Source organism: Microcaecilia unicolor, chromosome 7, assembly GCF_901765095.1.
Source record: "Microcaecilia unicolor chromosome 7, aMicUni1.1, whole genome shotgun sequence".
NCBI lineage: Eukaryota > Metazoa > Chordata > Amphibia > Gymnophiona > Siphonopidae > Microcaecilia > Microcaecilia unicolor.
The window spans coordinates 105827249-105847262 of record NC_044037.1 but is presented as its reverse complement, the minus strand read 5'-3'; the positions used below and the strand labels follow the sequence as shown (position 1 = coordinate 105847262).

General features: G+C 43.1%; 1 protein-coding gene across 6 annotated transcripts in view; it reads right to left on the bottom strand.

Annotated features, from left to right (window-relative positions):
- TAOK2 (TAO kinase 2) overlaps positions 1–20014 on the bottom strand; it is a 247963-nt gene that overhangs the window by 75165 nt on the left and 152784 nt on the right. For all 6 annotated transcript variants that reach the window (XM_030208780.1, XM_030208781.1, XM_030208775.1 and 3 more), the window contains 7 exons: positions 12182–12273; positions 11856–11949; positions 2530–2611; positions 2072–2239; positions 1713–1919; positions 789–917; positions 327–563 (listed from right to left, as the gene is read on the bottom strand). In XM_030208780.1, coding sequence (XP_030064640.1) covers positions 327–563; positions 789–917; positions 1713–1919; positions 2072–2239; positions 2530–2611; positions 11856–11949; positions 12182–12273 — 1009 coding nt within the window. The remainder of the gene's footprint in view (positions 1–326; positions 564–788; positions 918–1712; positions 1920–2071; positions 2240–2529; positions 2612–11855; positions 11950–12181; positions 12274–20014) is intronic.

Below are 20014 nucleotides of genomic sequence, written 5' to 3'. Positions count from 1 at the left end.
AAAGAAAGCAAGAGAGACAGAATGTTAATGGCAGTTCATGGAAATCTCACATGCAGGTACTAACAGCATGGAACAATTACACTCAAAGTCAATACAATCAAAGAAGCACAGAAAAAGGAGATAATGTGGTTGAGTGTGTAACGACAAAAGTGCACGAGATGGTGTGGAGAAAGAGCAAGCAGCTTTCAGAGCACTTATGTAAGAGTCTTCTGTGGAGTGTCCAGGCCTTCTAAAGTGTATTCAGCAACACAGACATAACATACTGTGAATGACACTGGCAGCTTTTGCTGACATGGCAAAGAGACCTGAGCTAAGTGAACCCTTACCTCTTTCTCAAAGATGGCCTGGTGCTTCTTTGAGAGTTTGTCAGCTTCAGCACTGAAGTTGCTGCGGTGGGCCTCCAGCTCCTTATCCAGCCGCAGCTGATGCTCATCCAACTCTGCCTTTAGCTTGTTCTCTAGTGCCATCAGCTGTTTCTGGTGCTGCCGCCGCATTCGCTTGTAGCCTGTCATCTGCTCTCTTAAAGCTGAGTCCTGCTCATGTTCCTGGATCTGACGCGTCACCTATGAGAAACAGTGGAGAAATCACTTCTGTGGTACAAGCAGACCCAATTTCCATTCTCATTGCTGCTGAAACTCACACAATGAAATCATCTAGCACCACATGGTGATTCCTGCAAACCTAGGTACAAATTCCACAGTTACTACCAGCTCTTAACCCATGAGACAATTTAGGAACAAAATGACCCCTTTCTCAGCATGCTTTTCCCATAATCCAGCAGGGCTCACCAATGAGGCAGTACGAATAGTGGCAAAGTGGTCCCGGTTGCGGCAATAGGCCCGTCGGCGAGAGGCAGATGATGACTGCTGGGGCTCTATCTCTGGTTGGTATGGATCATCGTAGAGGTTGTCATGGCCCTGAGGGAGAGAAAGGTATTTTTTAAAAATCCCTACAAACAAAAAGCCATGCTTTCAGAAACTTCCAAAACAAATCAGGCCTACATCTTTCCCTTCCCAAGGTTTATAACAAAAAATTCCACATGGAAAAATGGAGTGCTATGGATTATTTGCTAAAAACTCTTAAAACAGAAACATACTGCAAAACCTGGAATGGTTTCAGAGAACACCAGGGATCCCTGCCACAAATATAGATGAAGTTGGTGTAATGAAACATTTTTAAAACAATTCTGAGGAACTTTGGGAGTGGAGGAGTGGCCTAGTGGTTAGAGCACCGGTCTTGAAATTCAGGAGGTGGCCGGTTCAAATCCCACTGCTTCTCCTTGTGATCTTGGGCAAGTCACTTAACCCTCCATTGCCTCAGGTACAAACTTAGATTGTGAGCCCTCCTGGGACAGAGAAATATTCAGTGTACCTGAATCTAATCCACCTTGAGCTACTGAAAAAGGTGTGAGCAAAATCCAAATAAATAAAAATAAATATCTACTGATCTCCTCCTAACAATGTCACCACCTAATCAGTTGTCTTGTTAAAAAGATGGATTTCTCTTTCTTTCTTTGTATTAATCCTTGCGATTACTGCTCATGAGGCACAGGACTACTCTGGTTCTGAGCTGCATATTTCCCCCCATTACTGGTGTTCGCATCATATTGACAATATCAAGAATTAGACACTGGATCCTGAACTTCTCACTCCAGTTGTGCTGAATCATATCAGCTGGTCAAAAGCACAAATCTCCCCATTTTGTGTGCATACCGGCAGACGGTGAATGACAGAGCTGTTAGAGGTGACTGTGTGCTCGCCCTCCTGCATCATGGCCATCTCACCACTGTCATCTGAGGCATCAGCCAGGCTGTTGACACTGCTGCTCTGGCTGCTGGCACTGATTGACATGCTGGGTACCGAGTGACTACTCTCCATGCTGTTGATTGTTCCGGTATGCTGTAAGAATTGTTCTACCTCCTGCAGGACGGCAAGAGAAAAAAAAAGGAAAGAAATAGAGTTGGCCATACAACTGAAAGGGAGCACTCAAGCTTCACCATTCACTCAGATCCCTAAACCTTATTGTAAGCTCTTCAACCCTTCTCAAAATTCTTCTTGTCCATGCTTCTCACCTCCTCCTCTTCTGGCACCTCAGCATTGGGCCCATTCTGAGCCTCCTGGAAGAGAATCTTCTTCATCTTGCGATACTGCAGGTTGTCCAGCTCCCGTACAGCATCCTTTGTGCGCTGGATGAGGTCCATGATCACTGTTTGGGGGCGTTCACGAAGCAGAAAGCGGTGCTGAAGGAAATAGAAAACAACTGTCATCAGCTTTTCCTTCTACTGGTTTTTCTAAAGATTTCACCATTCTCCCAGCACATCTCATTATTACACACCAGAGAGGCACATGGTTATCTCTAAAGATGACTGCTCTGGTAACATATACCTGAGATCTCCGAGGAAGCTGTCCTGCATTCCAGATGAGGGGAGAAGCAATACTGCTTCCAAGTGAGTAAACTGGGAGAAAAGGGAGATAAAACTGACTCGTCCTAAGAATCAGTGGAAGAGATGTTTTCCCATCCTTTACAAACCTTTAATAGTGTGTCTGAGGTGGGACGATCCTGGGGGATCTTTTGTAGGCAGGAATCTACAAAGTTACGGATGTATTCAGACCTGAAAGAAAATGGAAACAGATACAGGTAGAAATTCCCAAAAGACAAATACCACCTCTAAAACTACCCATTCCTCTTGCAACTCTTATGAATAACTGCTTTGCAGGAATTAATCTCTACAGGATATATCTCTGTGTGCAGCTCCCCAGCTTCCATCAGGCACATTTTTTTAACACATTCAGTTACTGCAGATTACAATAGAAATGTGTATCCATCACCAAGCATCGACAGCTTTGCCTAATGATGCCAATACACAAAAAAAATTGGTTTTAACCTGATAATTTTCTTCCCTCGAGTCTAACCAGACCAGTCCAGAACGTGTGGATTATGCTTGCCAACCAGCAGATAGAGAACCTGAAGAGCTGCAATCCCTGCCCTATTTAAATATATAATCATAAGTGTTCGAGGCTTCTGCAGATGAGGACAGAGCCCACAGGGCCGGGGAGGGGACAGGGACAGAACATGCGGGGACGGAGTGGGGACAGAGACAGAACCTAGGTGGAGGGGTGGGGATGGACACAGAACCCAAGGGGATGGGACCAAACTGTGTCCCTATGTCATTCTCTAGTTGGAAGTACTCCTGTAGCCAAGACCTGCCCACCAAGGGAAGCACTATCCTCTCGCACCGAGGATATGTCTCCGAGAACTTCTGCCTAGGCAGAAAGGGTTAGGACAGCATTTATAATTGGTGATTTGATTATTAGGCATATATATAGCTGGATGGCTGGTGGATGTGAGGATCGCCTAGTCATTTGCCTGCCTGGTGTGAAGGTGGCAGATCTCACCTGTTACCTACACAGGATCTTAGATAGTGCTGAGGAGGAGCAAGCTGTCTGGGTACATGTGGATACCAATGACATAGGAAAATGTGGGAGGGAGGTTCTGGAAACCAAATTTAGACTCTTAGGTAAGAAGCTGAAGTCCAGATCCTCCAGGGTAGCATTTTCAGAGATGCTCCCCGTTCCAAATGCAGGACCCAAAAGGCAGACAGAGCTCCAAAGCCTCAATGCGTGGCTGAGACAATGGTGCAGGGATGAGGGATTTAGATTTGTTAGGAACCAGGCAACATTCTGGGAAAGGGGGAGACTTTTGCTAAAGTATGGGCTCCACCTTAACCAGGATGGAAACAGGCTGCTGGCGCTAACTTTTAAAAAGGAGATAACAGCAGCTTTTAAACTAGAACTGGGGGGACTTCTAGAGGAATAGAGTCTTCTTCAGCTAAGTGATTTCTTTTTTTTTTTTTGGGGGGGGGGGGGGGGGGGGATGTGTGTTGCCCCTTGCATTTTTTGTTTTTTCCCCACTTTCTATATTTGTTGATTGTTTTGATCTTTCCTTCATTATACAGGCAGTGAGCTTGCTTGCTTGGAGGGGGTTCTATTGTGGGCAAGTTTTTATTTTTTGTATATGGATGGCTTTTTACACATTAGATTCATATATAGTTTTGCATGTGCTTGCACCTTATTCTTATATGTAATGTGGAAGGGGTTTTTCTGAATCAGTAATTTTTCTCCTTATTATGAGAGTTTTTTGTGCTGATTCTTTTTTCTCCCTTCATTCTATTTTTGCTCAACGATAATACCCGATTCCTATTTGTGATAGTGGAACATTTTCATTACCTTTAGTTTTGGTCCCTATCGGGAGATTTGAGGTCATGTTTGTTTGAAATTGATTTAATGAGGTTTCCTTGTGAATTAGGTGACAGCACTGTAGAAATTATTTTTAAACTACATTTTTTGGGGTTTACTTAATTTTTTTGTATTTTGTTCCCTTGTTTTTTTACTGCATAGGAAGTGAATTACACATATGTTGTTGGTTCATATTTGAGTCATTCTGTGTCAAGTGGACCAATTTTAAAGGTCGTCCCCACCTCACCATCTCAGATTTTGATGAAATTTGGTACATAGTTTCTTTATGATAAAAAACTAAGCTGTGCAAAAGTTTAGTTCAAAAGACTAAAAATTGGAGGTTCTAGGGGACCTCAAGTAAAGGGTTGCAAAATGTCGCCTGAGCAAAAATGACATTTTGGGCCAACTTCCAGAAGCTGTAAAACTGGACGTTTTAGTAGTACAAGGGGGATATTTGGAGAACCTGCACTACTTTTAGGGCTTAATGAACTGGCAAAACCCCATGTTCCTAGTCCTCTTACTTTTTGAATGGTTTAGGCTCAAACTTTGCCAAAAAAACAGCAAAAATCAATTTACAGCGATGTTGAGGCTGCTGTAGTTTCTAAACTAGTTGGCCTTTTAGGTTGATTTTTGGTAGGTGTACTAAATGCACGGCTGTAATGAGGCATTCCAATTTGCAGCACTTTCCTTCAAGTGGTTGAAAAATTATAAGCGTTCAAAGTTGGTATAAAAAGCATTTTTGCCCATTTTGGGCTATCTTTGATGCCCTTGATCTCCAGTGGGACAGCTTCAATATTTTTTCTTTTAGCACCATTAGAAAGAGCAGATTTCCTTCTATCAGAATATGTAGTTTTCAATTTGGAGTCTCTCCATATAAGGATTGCAAAAAAAGTGTTTTTTGGCCAGTATTGTTGAATGATAGATGAAACGGATATAGGGCCCATCGATGTTTCTAATTGCTGTATAAGTCACTCAGTTGCTTTAAGCATGCGTTGGTCCATGGTGGCTACGCCACTACCAATTCAATAGGAAGTGGCAACCTCATCGCCAAGAGGTCATGCCCGATAGCCAGGCAAGTCCAGCCACTTGGCACAGGTTCCCAAGCCTGAAGGTGGGCATCTTACTTGAGGTTCCCAAGCCTCATTTGGTTGTCTTTGCCTAGTTTCTCAAGCCTAATGGGGGTGTCTTAATGGTTCCCAAGTAAACCCTCAGTGCTGAAGTGACAAGAATTTTTCACTGATAAGTTTCACTGCTGTTTCTGGAAATGTATACTGTCGTCCAAGTGCTGCAGTTGCTGGTACTGGAAGAACTGCTAGAATATGCTTTCAGAAATCCAACAAGAATCTCTTCTGCTAGGCCAATGAAATGATCGTGCAGGCCCGCATGGATGCATAAAGTTGACCAAGGCATCATGTTCTTCAAATGATGTGTCACAGATATTGCCAATCCACCATTTGTTGTCATAAACACAGGCAACATACTGCCCAGGCTGAAGTTGAGACACATTTATGCCAGGTACACTCACTGGGTCATCTGACTGACAAAGTTTGACAACAAATGAGGAGGAATCATTTGACACTCTACTGACTGAAATTTGGTTCACGTCAATGGGAATAAACTGGTGATTTTCACGAGTTCCAGCAACTGTGGAAGCTTTACTGAATCTTTCCTCTTGTGCAGATCTTGAAGATTCAATTTCATCCTGGGAAACAAAAATCAACTTGATTTTATTTATTTTTTGATCACAAAATTCAAACAAGCCTTGTGCTGTGAGAATTTGGCTATTTTTAGGTCATTGCAAACTAGCCTGAGCAGCTAGTCGCTTTGTTGTACCACCTATGGCATCACATGGTGACTTGCCATGGCTTGTGCCAAAGAAATTCCACTGTGCACTTATTCCAAATTCTGTTTGATGATAGCACAAGTTGGCAAAGTTTTTGAAGTTCTTGTATTGTGCAGCTGAGCCATCACTAAAGTATGTTACATATTTTATTTCTCCAATTTTGCTTTTCAAGAACGCGATTAATTTTTCCAAGAATTCATGTACAGCAACTATATCATGCCGCAAGCTGTCACTTATTATGCAAACACTTATGCACTGAATTTCACTTGAAGCGTCACGGAAGTACACAACAAATGGATGCAGTGTAGCTTGACTGTTTTCCCAGTGGAAACCTTGAACAGCATCTTGGACAATAAAGGAGTAGTTTTCAGCAAAGTCCAAGAGAACAACAATTTCACAAGGATTTAGGTTTTCTTTAATAGTTTTTAAGTATTGTGTCTGATGTTTGGAAATGTAATGGTGAATTGACAGGTTTGAAACTTTCAATGCAAGCTCAGATACAAAATCATCAACATACATCTGTTTGGTCTCCAGTGTGGTGCGATCTGTATGAACCCACTGCTTAAACTCGATTGTTTCACCTGGGTCAGCATCACTGAACACTTCTGTCAGGTAATTTTCAAGCACATCTTTACCTGGACATATTTCATACCTGTGAAGCATGCATTCTTTGCATTCCAAATTGCACACAGTTTTAGCCATCAGTGCTTTGTAATCTTCGTTCAGCAGATGGCTTCCAGCAAGCATAAGCTTCACATTTTGATGAATGACACAAACACACACTGAATGCATACCACATGAGCCAACAGTGACACACCATTTTGGCCTTAGCTCACAAAATTTGGAAAAACCCACTTCTGGCCCATTTCGAGTATGATATGCAACATACATTTCTTTTAGATTGCTAAGCAGCAAGCGCTTTTGCATTTGAATTTTTTCAGTGCCAGTTCTGACAGGGACAAAATCTTTTTTCCCTGGGCACAGTCTACTGAATTCATCATCTTCAAAAAAGCCAAGAATTTTTTTTTTTCTGTTTCTTCTGGTAAAACTTTACCTTTCTTCTTGTCTGGTTTTGCCAGAATTCCACAAACTGATTTCAGATTTCTTGCTTTTTTAACCATTCTAGTTGAAACCATGAATTCTGAGGCAGTTCTTTCAATAGACCAGCTGTTTGGTGCTAAAGTTAGTATTCGCAGTTTTTCTGCATGATTTGCTGAAACTTGGACTTTGTTTTTCAACTCGTTTAGCAGGTCATCATAATCAGAACATTTGTCACATTTCTGACTGGTAGAAGGTTGAGTTTCAAACTCATTTAAGTCTAAGCCACCAGCAACTGCAAGATGATGACTCAAAGTATTTTGCACTCGCCTGATTTTGCGCTTGGTGTAGCCTCGTACATCACGCTTGCTGACTTTTTTGAACTTTAATGGAGAAATACCAAGAGATGTCAAACTTGTGTTCAACTTGCCAGAAATGTCACTGTGTTCATCATCTGCTGTTGTTGATGATGATAAAGAATCAGCAGCTCTGTTACTGACGTCTTTTCGACAAGATGGACATAGTTTCTGACCCGGCACAAATATTTTGCTTGTTAAGGCCTTTAGCTGGGCTGCCAGTGTGTCATCCAGCACTCTTAAGCCCCTTTTTGCATTATGACCACCTTTGGAAAATGGGTTACAGCAGGTTCTTTGCAAAAATTCAAACTTTTTCAACAGTAAGGATTCATGATGAAGGCAAATAGTTGATCCAGCATCGAAAAGTTGACCAGAACGCTCTTGTAACAACTTCTGTTGATCAGGCAGAAGCTCTTCAATTAATTTCAAACCTTTATTTTTATTGTATGTCAGTAAATGACACTCTGATGTACTTGAACAGCCAACTGAGCAAAGTGTAAATTCATCTGATCTTTCTGGATCCATTGATGACCATTAGCATCAGTTCAACAAACGCATTTATTCTTGCAATCAGGTTTTCAATGGGTTAAATTTTACTTCAGTCTAAAGTGATTAATATCTTCATTTGTGGCATTTAATTCAATATAAATGAGCCTGTCGGTGCAGGTGCGAGTTTCTTCAACAAGAAGTATGTATACAATGGTTTCCACCCTGTTTTTTAGTTTACTTGAACACAGTTTTATAACATAATGTTTAAAGAAAACTTCTTTAGCCAGTTAGACTTGGCCAATTATGATTGGTGAACCCTGTTGCAAGGCAGAATTGTTTGTTTCATTGCCCAATTGTATGCTTCTGGTACCTCCTGGCTCCTGAGTGTCTGTTGCTAGGCTTACTTTGATGCCTACAGTTCACTAAGAGGTCAAACTGTAGCAAGGGTGAAGAAACACCAGCAACAGACACTCAGACGCCTTGCAACAGGGTCCACCAATCATAATTGGCCAAGTCGGTCATCCTAACTGACTACAGTTTTCTTTAAACCTGTTATGAAACCTGGCCTCATCCTTCCACATCCTAAAAAACATTCCTGTTTTTTAGTTTTCTTGAATACAGTTTTATAACATAATGTGTTCTTTATTTTAAAAAATTGGTGCTTTTTGAAAGAAGAATCACTTTTACTACACTTGTATCAAGGGTGTAGTGAAGAAATCACAGGCTGCTGCCCGCAAACATTTGAGGGCATTTTTGCAATCCTTATATGAAGAGACTCCAACATGAAAACTACATATTCTGATAGAAGGAAATCTGCTCTTTCTAATGGTGCTAAAAGAAAGAATATTGAAGCTATCCCACTGGAGATCAAGGGCATCAAAGATAGCCCAAAATGGGCAAAAATGCTTTTTATACCAACTTTGAAAGCTTATAATTTTTCAACCACTTGAAGGAAAGTGCTGCAAATTGGAATGCCTCATTACAGCCGTGCATTTAGTACACCTACCAAAAATCAACCTGAAAGGCCAACTAGTTTAGAAACTACAGCAGCCTCAACATCGCTGTAAATTGATTTTTGCTGTTTTTTTGGCAAAGTTTGAGCCTAAACCATTCAAATAGTAAGAGGACTAGGAACATGGGGTTTTGCCAGTTCATTAAGCCCTAAAAGTAGTGCAGGTTCTCCAAATATCCCCGTTGTACTACTAAAACTTCCAGTTTTACAGCTTCTGGAAGTTGGCCCAAAATGTCATTTTTGCTCAGGCGACATTTTGCAACCCTTTACTTGAGGTCCCCTAGAACCTCCAATTTTTAGTCTTTTGAACTAAACTTTTGCACAACTTAGTTTTTTATCAAAAAGAAACTATGTACCAAATTTCATCAAAATCTGAGATGGTGAGGTGGGGACCCCTGGTCCACTTGACAAGGAATTACTCATTTGCGTTATTTTATTTAATTTTTATACTTTCAACAACAAAAAAGGGAGAAGGCCAAACCTCCACAGGGCATGTTAATAGTATGATTCTGTATATGCAGTATGATAATATTCATCTGTTATTGCTTAGTTGTTGTGATGAAGTATCTATGTTTTTATTTAAACAGCAATATATGCCCCCTGATGAAGACGTTAGCCAAAATGTGGCTATGTTGGGCAATCCTCCAATAAAGTGACTACCATACTTCTGCAGACTTTTTCCAACCTTTTTGCCATGCTGATTTTTTTTCTGACTCCCCTAATGACCTGAAACGCTACCGTTTCAGTGACTAACAATTAGTGGAACTCCCAAGAAGGGAAAAGCTTCTGAGATGACATCAACACTTTTGGTCTGGACAAATGTGCCAAGGCAACTTAAGTCCATCAGCTTCACCCTCTTTGTCTGAAGTGGTGATTCCATTGAGGCAGCAGTGGCTCATGCCCTCCTAGCAACAGTGTATGCTTGTCCTGCCAGTTAAAGACCTTCTCCAAAGACGCTCAGAACTTACTGCTGCCAAGCTAGGCAATTAGTGGCAGCGTTCCTCCTCCACCAATGCTGGCAACCTGTGCATGCTCAGTTTCTGTGCAGTTCTTGGCATCAGGAGATCTTCAGCTTAGAGATCCTCACCAGCTCATGTATTTATTTTTTTAAGTGAGTTTGGAGTGCCAGGTGGGTTAGGGAAGGGACAAGATTTGGGGGGGGGGGGGGGGGTCAGAGATGGAGAAGATATTCCATGCCCACCCATTTCCCCTAGGCCCACCCAAAATTTGATGTCTGGCTACACTACTGCCGAGCCAGGAGCTTTGCAGAACCCTGTGACTTCAGTTCCATAAGGCATTTCTGTTGCATGACGATGAACCTGGGAGATAAATCAACCGGGCCCTGCTAATTCTTTCATGCTGACACCTGAACCCACTGAGGAAGGGGTCTGCTGCACTGACCCTTCTGATGTTCCAGCACAGGGGAAACCCAGTTCCTACAGCAGAGAAGCTCCTTCGGCCACCCCATCCACACTGAAAATTTGTCCACTGTCTCTCTCATCCCTGAACCCAACAGGAACAACCCCTAACAGGTTGAAAAGACAGATGAAGAGTGCTGTGTCATCTCCAACACTGGGAGCAGCACTTTACAGTCTCCATCAGTAATTTTATTTTTTTGGAGGAGCCCTAATTGCCAGCTGCAGGTTTAAGCCTGCTCCATGACACCACGCTGCTCCTCTGTCTACATCAGAGAAGCAGCTTGCTTCCAGACCATGGGACTTTCAGCCACAGCAATCAGCTCCACCAACTTTGGCCCTTAATGTGCAGCTGGCTCATGTTGCAGAAGCGACCTCTCCAGGCTGCACTAGAACCACCTCATGGTCCAGTCTGATGTCAGGTTCAGGCAGACCCTAAACACTCCCCCCCCCCCCCCCCCCCGGGACCTCACTCAGCCTATGCCACTCCTGACCCTGCCCTGCTGAAAGCAGCTCTTCTCCCCAGTGTACTGTCCCTAGCACAGCCAGTGGGAAGGGGGAGGGGGTGCAGACACTACTGGAGCTCTCTCCTGGCCACTGCTCCGACACTTCTTCAATTCTTCAGCCACTGGACAGGAGTCTATGTTCTGCAGCCTCACAGAACCTCCAAAAATTGCCTGCTTTACTTTTTTTTCCTGGATATCAGAGGAGTGGTGGGAACAATCAACTCCTGATCAACTGAGTTGAAAGATGGAGAGGAACATGAACTCCTCTGGGTATCCCCTCAGGTGTGGAGTCTACCAAGGGGACCAAGATTCTTCTCCATCCACTCTACCAACATTACCAACTCTCCAGCCAGGTCCAGGAGCCATCACAGTAGCCTAGGACATCTGATAAGGGATGTTAGCCGTCATCTGTTAGAGACAGAGAATACTGGGGAAATATGACTGCACAGTGACTAAAATAGGGCTGAGATCACAGCTCTTCAGGTTCTGTGTCCATCTGCTGGTTGGAGAGCATAACCCACAAGTTCTGGATGGGTTCTGTAGGACAAAAAAAAACCTGGAAATATCTATATAGGAAAGAAGATATCCTGAGTTTTCTACCCTTCCTCACTATTATGAAAGATGTAAACTGGAAGTCACTGAGCAATCCAATATATAGGCAGCACTCAACATATGAATGCAAAAAAAAAAATAAAAAACACCCTCTTTGCCTCTATTTTATGGGGCAATTCTTCTCAACTCTCTCCAGGAGGCACACCTAGCCAGTCAGATTTTCAGGATTACCAGAATGAATATGCATGAGATAAATTTGCATATACTGGAGACATGCTGTAATCAAATCTCTCATATGCATATTCATTGTGGTAATCCTGAAAACCCGACTGGACAGGGGTACCTCCAGGAGAGAGTTGAGGAGCACTGTTATTGGGCATTCTCTGTAAATTCCAGAAGGGTGACTTACCAATGGTTGGACTGGAGCACCGGGGATTCATTTTGAGCAATGTGGTATAAGGCACTCATAGCATTCATGTTGAACAGGGGAGGCTTCCTTTCAGCTGTGAGTGGAGGAGAAGGCAATAAACACATAGAAAGACATAAAAGAGAAAGACAGGCAAACAGACTAGGTAGCGAGAGTCAATTACCTATATTTTAAGGATGCTAAGCCTTAACAGACTCTCCTTACTCTAACACAGTGCCACCTACTATTTCATGGTAGATGTCTTACAGCAATATACAGTCCTTCTATGTAGTTCTTGCTGCTGTTTTAAGAGTTGAGATTACTGATACCTAGTTCAATGGTAGTGATTCCAAGGGACCACACATCAACTTTTCCATCATACTGTCCTTCATCCATAGCCAAGATTACTTCTGGGGCCATCCTGAAAAACAGCAGAAGGGTGGGGAGGAGAAATTAGGTCTTACCTGATAATTTTCTTTCCATTAGTCCTTCTTACTATTCCAACACCTGTGGGATAGTTATGTCCATCAACCAGCAGATGGAGATGGAAAACTAAAAACTGAGCTTAGACATCTCTCTCTTAGCATCCAGTCTAGCTCCTCAGGAGTTGCATAAACATGCAGTAAGAATAAACTCAGAATAAACACAACAACCTTAAACAACCCTAACCATACAAGCAAACGTGTGGACCTCTCATCTCGGGACAACTTGTAGAGAACAAGAGCTATACAGGAAGAACTATGCAAGGTGACAGTCGTTATTTGACCCATTACCTAGAACCAACTAAACATCTCAGAAACCTCGGGCGGGCCTCTAGAATAGTGGGAAAGACTAATGGAAAGAAGATTATTAGGTAAAACCTAATTTCTCTTTCCATTACGTTGCTTCCCACTATTCCAGAACCTGTGGAATGTTTAAAAGCAATCCCCAGAACAGGTGAGATCCTGGTGCAGCTGTCCTGAGGACTGAAGCCCCACAATTGGCTTCTGAGCACACCACAATGTCCACCCTGTAGTGCTTGGCAAAAGTATGCAACATTGATCATGTCACTGTCTTGAAAAATATAAGACGGAGAAAGTAAGGTAGTCTCCACCCAGGATGTTGCTGTACACCTCATAGAATGAGACAGCAAGGCCTGAGGAGCCTGCTTCCCTGCAAGCAAATAAGCTGATGCGATAGTCTCTTTCAGCCATCTAGCAATTCTAGGCTTGGAAGCCATGAGGCCAAGCCTCTGTTTACCAAAAAGCACAGTCTGTTCGATTTAAGAAACTCATTTGTAACTTCCAGGTATCTAATGAGGACTCTATGCACATTTTTTTCAATGGTTTAAGATGTGTCTGCATTTACGGGTTGGGGAGCCTGAGGACTATGCAGAACTAGTAGTTATGTAATTTTATTTTATTTATTCTTGGTGATTGTTTCTTTCCTATATATTTTTTGGCGTTCTTTTCTTGTTTTTTGTGCTTTTAATGAATTATTTTGTAAATTGCTTTATTTGTTTAAAAAGGCGATTCAAACAAATTTGAATAAACATAACATCAAGAAGCTTCGAGGAAGAATATTGAATCTCCTCATCCTCTCTGTGAAATGACGGAAGCTCCACAGACTGGTTGAGATAAAATGTTGATACCACTTTTGGAAGAAAAGAAGGAACCATGCAAAGGGAGATGCCCCATTTCCAAAAAGCAGAGAAAGGGATCCTGACGCGAGAGCCTGAAACTCTGAAACCCTATGTGCCAACTCAACAACTACCAAGAACGCTGTCTTTAGCGTAAGATCTTTCATTGAGGCTTTCTGGAGTAGCTCAAAAGGAGGCTTCTGAAGAGTCTAAAGGAGGCTTCTGAAGAGTCTAAAGGTTCCCTCTGGACATGGCATACAAAAGGGAGGCTGTAAGCGGCCCACTTCCCACAAGAAACAAACGATATCCGGGTGAGACACAACAGACGTCTTCTGTAGTTGGCCCCTGAAACAGGCCAAAGCCTCAACCTGAACTTGTACAGAAACAAGCCAATCCTTTCTGAAGACCTGCTTAGAGAAAAGCTAGGACATGCGCGATACGAGCAGAGAAGGGAGAAAATCCACACTCAGAACACCTGCCTTTGAATTTATTTATTTATTTATTTGCATTTGTATCCCACATTTTCCCACCTATTTGCGGGCTCAGTGTGGCTTACAATACGTTGTAAATGATGGAAGTACAATTGGTTGCAGTACAATTATGGGTTACTTTGTGAAGAGTTATATAAGACAGAGTAAATTCAGGATATTATTAGGGAATAGAACAGTGGAATATAACAGTGGTGAGTTGAGAGGGGGACAAAACAGTATCAAGGGAACAGGGAGGTCTGACAATTTTATCTGTGGGTAGGGTTTAAGAGTGGTGAGAGCGCGGGAGAAGAGATTTCAGAGAGTGTATTGGTGCATGTCTATGAGATTGTATGGGCTTCATGTGTTTTGATCCTTGTCGTAGATTTTCTCGAAGAGATAAGTCTTTAGTAGTTTGCGAAAGTCGGTCAGTTCGTAGATCGTTTTCAGGCTGCGTGGTAGTGTATTCCAGAATTGTGTGCTCATGTATGCGAAAGTCGATCCGTGCAGTACTTTGTATTTTATGCCTTTGCACTTAGGGAAATGGAGATTGAGGAAGGTTCGGGACGATCTTTTAGCGTTTCTGGGTGGCAGGTCAATTAGGTCGGACATGTATGCAGGGGCTTCACCGTGAATGATTTTGTGGACTAAGGTGCATACTTTAAAAGTGATGCGTTCCTTGAGTGGTAGCCAGTGTAGTTTCTCCCGTAAGGGTTTTGCACTTTCGTATTTTGGTTTTCCGAAGATGAGTCTGGCTGCTGTATTCTGGGCTGTTTGAAGTTTCTTCAGTATTTGTTCTTTGCATCCTGCGTATAATGAGTTGCAATAGTCCAGGTGACTGAGTACGAGTGATTGCACTAGACTGCGGAAGACAGATCTTGGAAAGAATGGTCTAATTCTTTTTAGTTTCCACATGGAGTAGAACATTTTTTTTGTTGTGTTGTTCGCATGAGTCTCGAGAGTTAGGTGGCGGTCGATAGTGACTCCAAAGATTTTTAAAGTTTCTGAGATTGGCAGATTTAGTGTAGGTGTGTTGATGGCGGTAAATTTATTCGTGTTGTATTGGGAGGTAAGTATGAGGCATTGAGTTTTTTCTGTATTCAGTTTCAGTTAGAATGCATCTGCCCAGGTGTTCATGATGTGTAGACTTTGGCTGATTTCGTTAGAGATTTCATTGATGTCTTTTTTGAATGGAATATATATCGTTACATCATCGGCATATATATATGGATTAAGGTTATGGTTAGATAAAAGTTTTGCCAGGGGGGTCATCATTAGATTGAAAATAGTTGGTGAGAGGGGGGATCCTTGCGGTACTCCACAATCAGGTGTCCATGCAGCTGACGTAGTTGAGTTTGATGTGACTTGATATGAACGTGAGGTTAAGAACCCCTTGAACCAGTTTAGAACATTGCCTCCGATGCCAAAGTATTCGAGAATGTGTAATAGGATTTCGTGGTCTACCATATCAAAGGCACTTGATATGTCAAATTGTAGCAGGAGTATATTGGTGCAGGTTGCAATCATTTGTTTGAATTTGGTCATTAGGGTAATTAACACTGTTTCTGTGCTATGATTTGACCGGAATCCTGATTGGGAGTCATGTAGTATGGAGAACTTGTTGAGGTAGTTTGTGAGTTGTTTGGTAACCATCCCTTCGGTTATTTTAGTTGTTAATGGTATAGATGCTACTGGTCTGTAGTTTGTTATTTCGCTTGTGTTTTTCTTTGTGTCTTTGGGTACTGGGGTGAGTAGAATGTTTCCTTTTTCTTTTGGGAAAAGTCCGTTTTGTAGCATGAAATTCATGTGGTTAGTTAGGTCTATTATGAATTGTTGAGGGGCTGATTTCATGAGGTTGTTTGGGCAGATATCTAGTTTGCATTGGGATTTGGCGAATCTCTTGAGCGTTTTAGAGATGAGGTCCTCTGATAATAGTTCAAATTCGGTCCAGATCCTGTCTGCTGGACAGGATCTCGCAAACGCCATGGATGTACAGCATTTGAGCCTGAAACAAGGTAGAAATGATCGAATCAGAATAACCTTTTCATCTCATCCGAGCCTTTTCAATGGCCAAGCCATAAGACCAAAAGGGCACGGATACTCCATGAGCACCGGACCTTGCTTTTCAGTTGGCCCTGTACCTGCGGAAGATGTTGAGGATCCCCATCCAGCAGTCAAATCAAGTCCACATACCATGGCCTCCGCGGCCAATTCAGGGCTGTGAGAATTATTCAACCCAGTGCAATGCGATCCATTCCAACGAACGGCCTACCATAGGGTCAAGTAGGGAAGACATACAGTAGATGCGTCTCCAGCCAGGGCTGCAGTACGGCATTGATCCCCATTGAACCCAGTTCTTTCTAATGGCTGAAGAACTTGGCCACCTAGCATTCTTTTCGTTGACAAGTCCAAAAGTGGAGAACCCCGTCAGTCTACTATAGGCTGAAAACTTTGGCTGGATAGTTCCAAGGACTGTCTGCTGAGAAAGTACGCCTGTACAATCCTGGACCCAGTAATGTGAACTGCCGACAGAGAAGAATTTTTCTATGCTAAACTCATGAGGGAGGCCACCTCCACCAACACCATTGGACGGCTGTGGGTCCCGCCTTGTTTGTTGATAAAAGCCACTGTCAGAGAAGACTCAGACCAGGGCCCCCACCAGAAAGGGAGCAAAGTTGTGAAAGGCATTCTGCACTGCTCTGAGCTTCAAGCGATTTACCAAACACTGAGAATCCTGTTCCATCTAGGTGTCCTGTGCCAGATGGAACTTGTAATAAGCTCTCCAACCTCACTTGCTGGCGTCACCATCTCCCATTGTGTTATCGGAAAAGGAGCTCAGACGGTCAAATTCCTGGGCAACAACCATCACTGCATACTCCCTTTCTAGCAACAAACATACAAGGAAGATGGTCTGTGACACTGGAGACCAGCAGTTGAGAAAAGACTCCTGTAACGGCTGCATATGAGCCCTTGCCCATGACACCACTTTGTCACCATCATTGACCCCCGAACCTGGGCCTGTCTTGACTGAGAAGACAAAAATCTGTTGAATCACCTTTGACCTCCTGCATTCCATGAGAAGATACTCTCCTCCCTTGCAGTGTTGAATAGAATACCAAGATACTCCAGTCTGTGATGAAGTTACTCTGCTCTTATTGAAATTGATCACCCAACTCAATGAAAGATGGACAACTTTGTCTGTCACCACTGCGCTGCATGAATAAGCGATGTATGAATGAGCCAGCCGTCGAGATATGGGTGAACTCTGAGTCCCTGATGCTGAAGGAAGACCACTACCACCACCATAATCTTGGTAAACGTTCTTGGTACCATGGTAAGGCCAAAGGGCAAAGCCCTGAAATGGAAGAGACAGCCCAGCACCGCAAAATGTAGAAACCTCTGCAGTTGGCAGCCATATGGATATGTGCAAGTGGGCCTCCTTGACATCGAGGGCTGTGAGAAATTATCCCGCTTGAATTGAGACTACAACTACTCTTAATGTTTCCATGAGAAAGCGTGACACTCAGAAGCAATGGTTTAGACTTTGAGATCTAAAACTGGACGAAAGGTGCCTTCCTTCTTTGGCACAGCGAAGTGAACAGAGTATCTGCCTTGTCCCTGTTTGGCCTGGGAAACTGGAACAATTGCCCGGAGAACTAGCAAGGAATCTATGGTGGCCTGAACCTTGACCACCCTTGGTTCCCTTTTGACAAGGAGATTGCAAGAAGAAAGAAGCGAGCAGGTGGGAGAACGCCAACTATGATTTTAGCCCACTCCTCCTGAAACTTCTAAAGACATCCTCCTACTGCAGGGAGAGAAGAGTGGACCAGCCTCACATCATTCTGCAGATCAGGAGGCACGGGTACTCTACCTGATTGAAAGGACCTCCTCTTCCTACAAAAGGAAGATTGGCGTGTCTGAAAGCGAGACTTCTGATCATATTGCTGACGACTAGGCTGGTACCATTTGCTGTCTCAAAACAGAGATCAAAAGCCCCCTGAAGACGGATGACCAGAGGCTGTCAGCTTATCCTCCAGCAATTCCTATGGCTTAGTTTTCACCAGTTCTTTCATCAAGTTACAGAGATTCAAGTTCTCCATATAGCCATTTGCCCTGGAAAGAGCAGTTTAAATAGATCTGACTTGACACTGCATCCTCTGCCCAATGACACAACCGCAGCTGCCGATGTGCCATGACAGCCAAAGACATACTACAAGTCGTAACATGTTATAAACAGCATCCACCAAGTAGGCCAACCCTGCTTCCAGCAGGGCGTTATAGTACCCATCTTGTATTTCCGACTGCTGATGCCACGTCAGGCATGCTCTTGCCACGAACAAGCTGCATACTGTAACTTGAAGGCCCGAATAAGCCACTTCAAAGACTTGTTTCAGTGAACCTTCCAGCTTCCTATCCTGTAGGTCTTTTACAGCAATGCCCCCTTTCACAAACAAGGTGGTCTTCTTACTCACCACCTAACAAGGGAGTCCACCCTGGAAAGCTGCAATTTATCTTTCTCCTCCAGAATTGCAGAGGTGAGTCATGGGTCTTCCCATTCTGCTGTAATCAGGTCCTGAATGTCTGGATGCATCAGGAATGCCTAAGCCCCCTCATGATCTATGAAGATGGAACTCCCAACAATGATTAACAGAAGGCTCCTCAATGGAAAGCACCGCCAGGGCCTCAGAAATAAGAGTACTAAGCTCCTCTTTATGAAACAACCTCAGTACTTTCGGATCATCCCTCTCCACAGGAGGGAGCTCCCATCCTTGAACGGCTCCTTCAACGATAGCTCCTCTGAACACAACAACATAATAAGTGTTCCATACTGGGACACACTGAAGGCCCATCAAGCCCAGCATCCTGTTTCTAACAGTGGCCAATCCAGGTTACAAGTATCTGGTAAGATCCCAAAACAGTACAATACACTTTATGTTGCTTATCCTAGACATAAGGAGTGAAATTTCCCCAAGTCCACTTTAATAATGGCATATGGACTTTTCTTTTAGGAAGTCATCCAAACCTTTTTTAAACCTTGCTAAGCTAACTGCTTTTACCACATTTTCTGGCAACAAATTTCAGAGTTTAATTATATGTTGAATGAAGAAATATTTTCCTGATTTATTTTAAATTACCTGTTCCATTCCACTCATTATTTTATAGGACCTCTATCATATCTCCCCTCAGCCATCTTTTCTCCAAGCTGAAGAGCCCTAGCCACTTTAGCCTTTCCTCATAGGGAAGTTGTCTCTTCCCCATTATCATTTTTGTCGCCCTTCTCTGTACCTTTTCGAATTCCACTATATCTTTTTTGAGATGTGTTGACCAGAATTGCACACAGTATTTGAGGTGCGGTCGCACCATGGAGCGATACAAAGGCATTATAACGTCCTCATTTTTGTTTTCCATTCTTTTCCTAGTAATACTTAACATTCTATTTGCTTTCTTAGCCACTGCCGCACAATGAGCAGAGGGTTTCAACGTATCATCAGTGATGACACCTAGATCCCTTCCTTGGTCGGTGACTCCTAATGTGGAACCTTGCATCATGTAGCTATAAGCTCAGGTTCCTCTTTCCCACATGCATCACATTGCACTTGCTCACATTAAACGTCATCTGCCATTTGGATGCACAGTCTCCCAGTCTCGTAAGGTCCTCTTGTAATTTTTCACAATCCTCTTGCAATTTAATAACTTTGAATAACTTTGTGTAGTCAGCAAATTTAATTACCTCACTAGTTACTCCCATCTCTAGATCATTTATAAATATGTTAAAAAGCAGCGGTCCCAGAACAGACCCCAGTGGAAGCCCACTATCTACCCTTCTCCATTGAGAATACTGAATGAGTAAAATAGAGGTTGTGCTCTGCATGTGATCAAACAGAAGCTGTTCCTCACTGCCAGTTGGCCCCAAAAAATGGCACCCGTTCCTGAACTCTCCCTGCTACAGAGCCTGAAGTCCCCGGCATACTTGGATGCTGCGTCAAATCTGAAGATGTGCTGTCGCTGACTATTTCCTCCACATCCCACGGGATTCCTGGCTTGAACACACATTGCAACATCCCGATGCCAGCCGG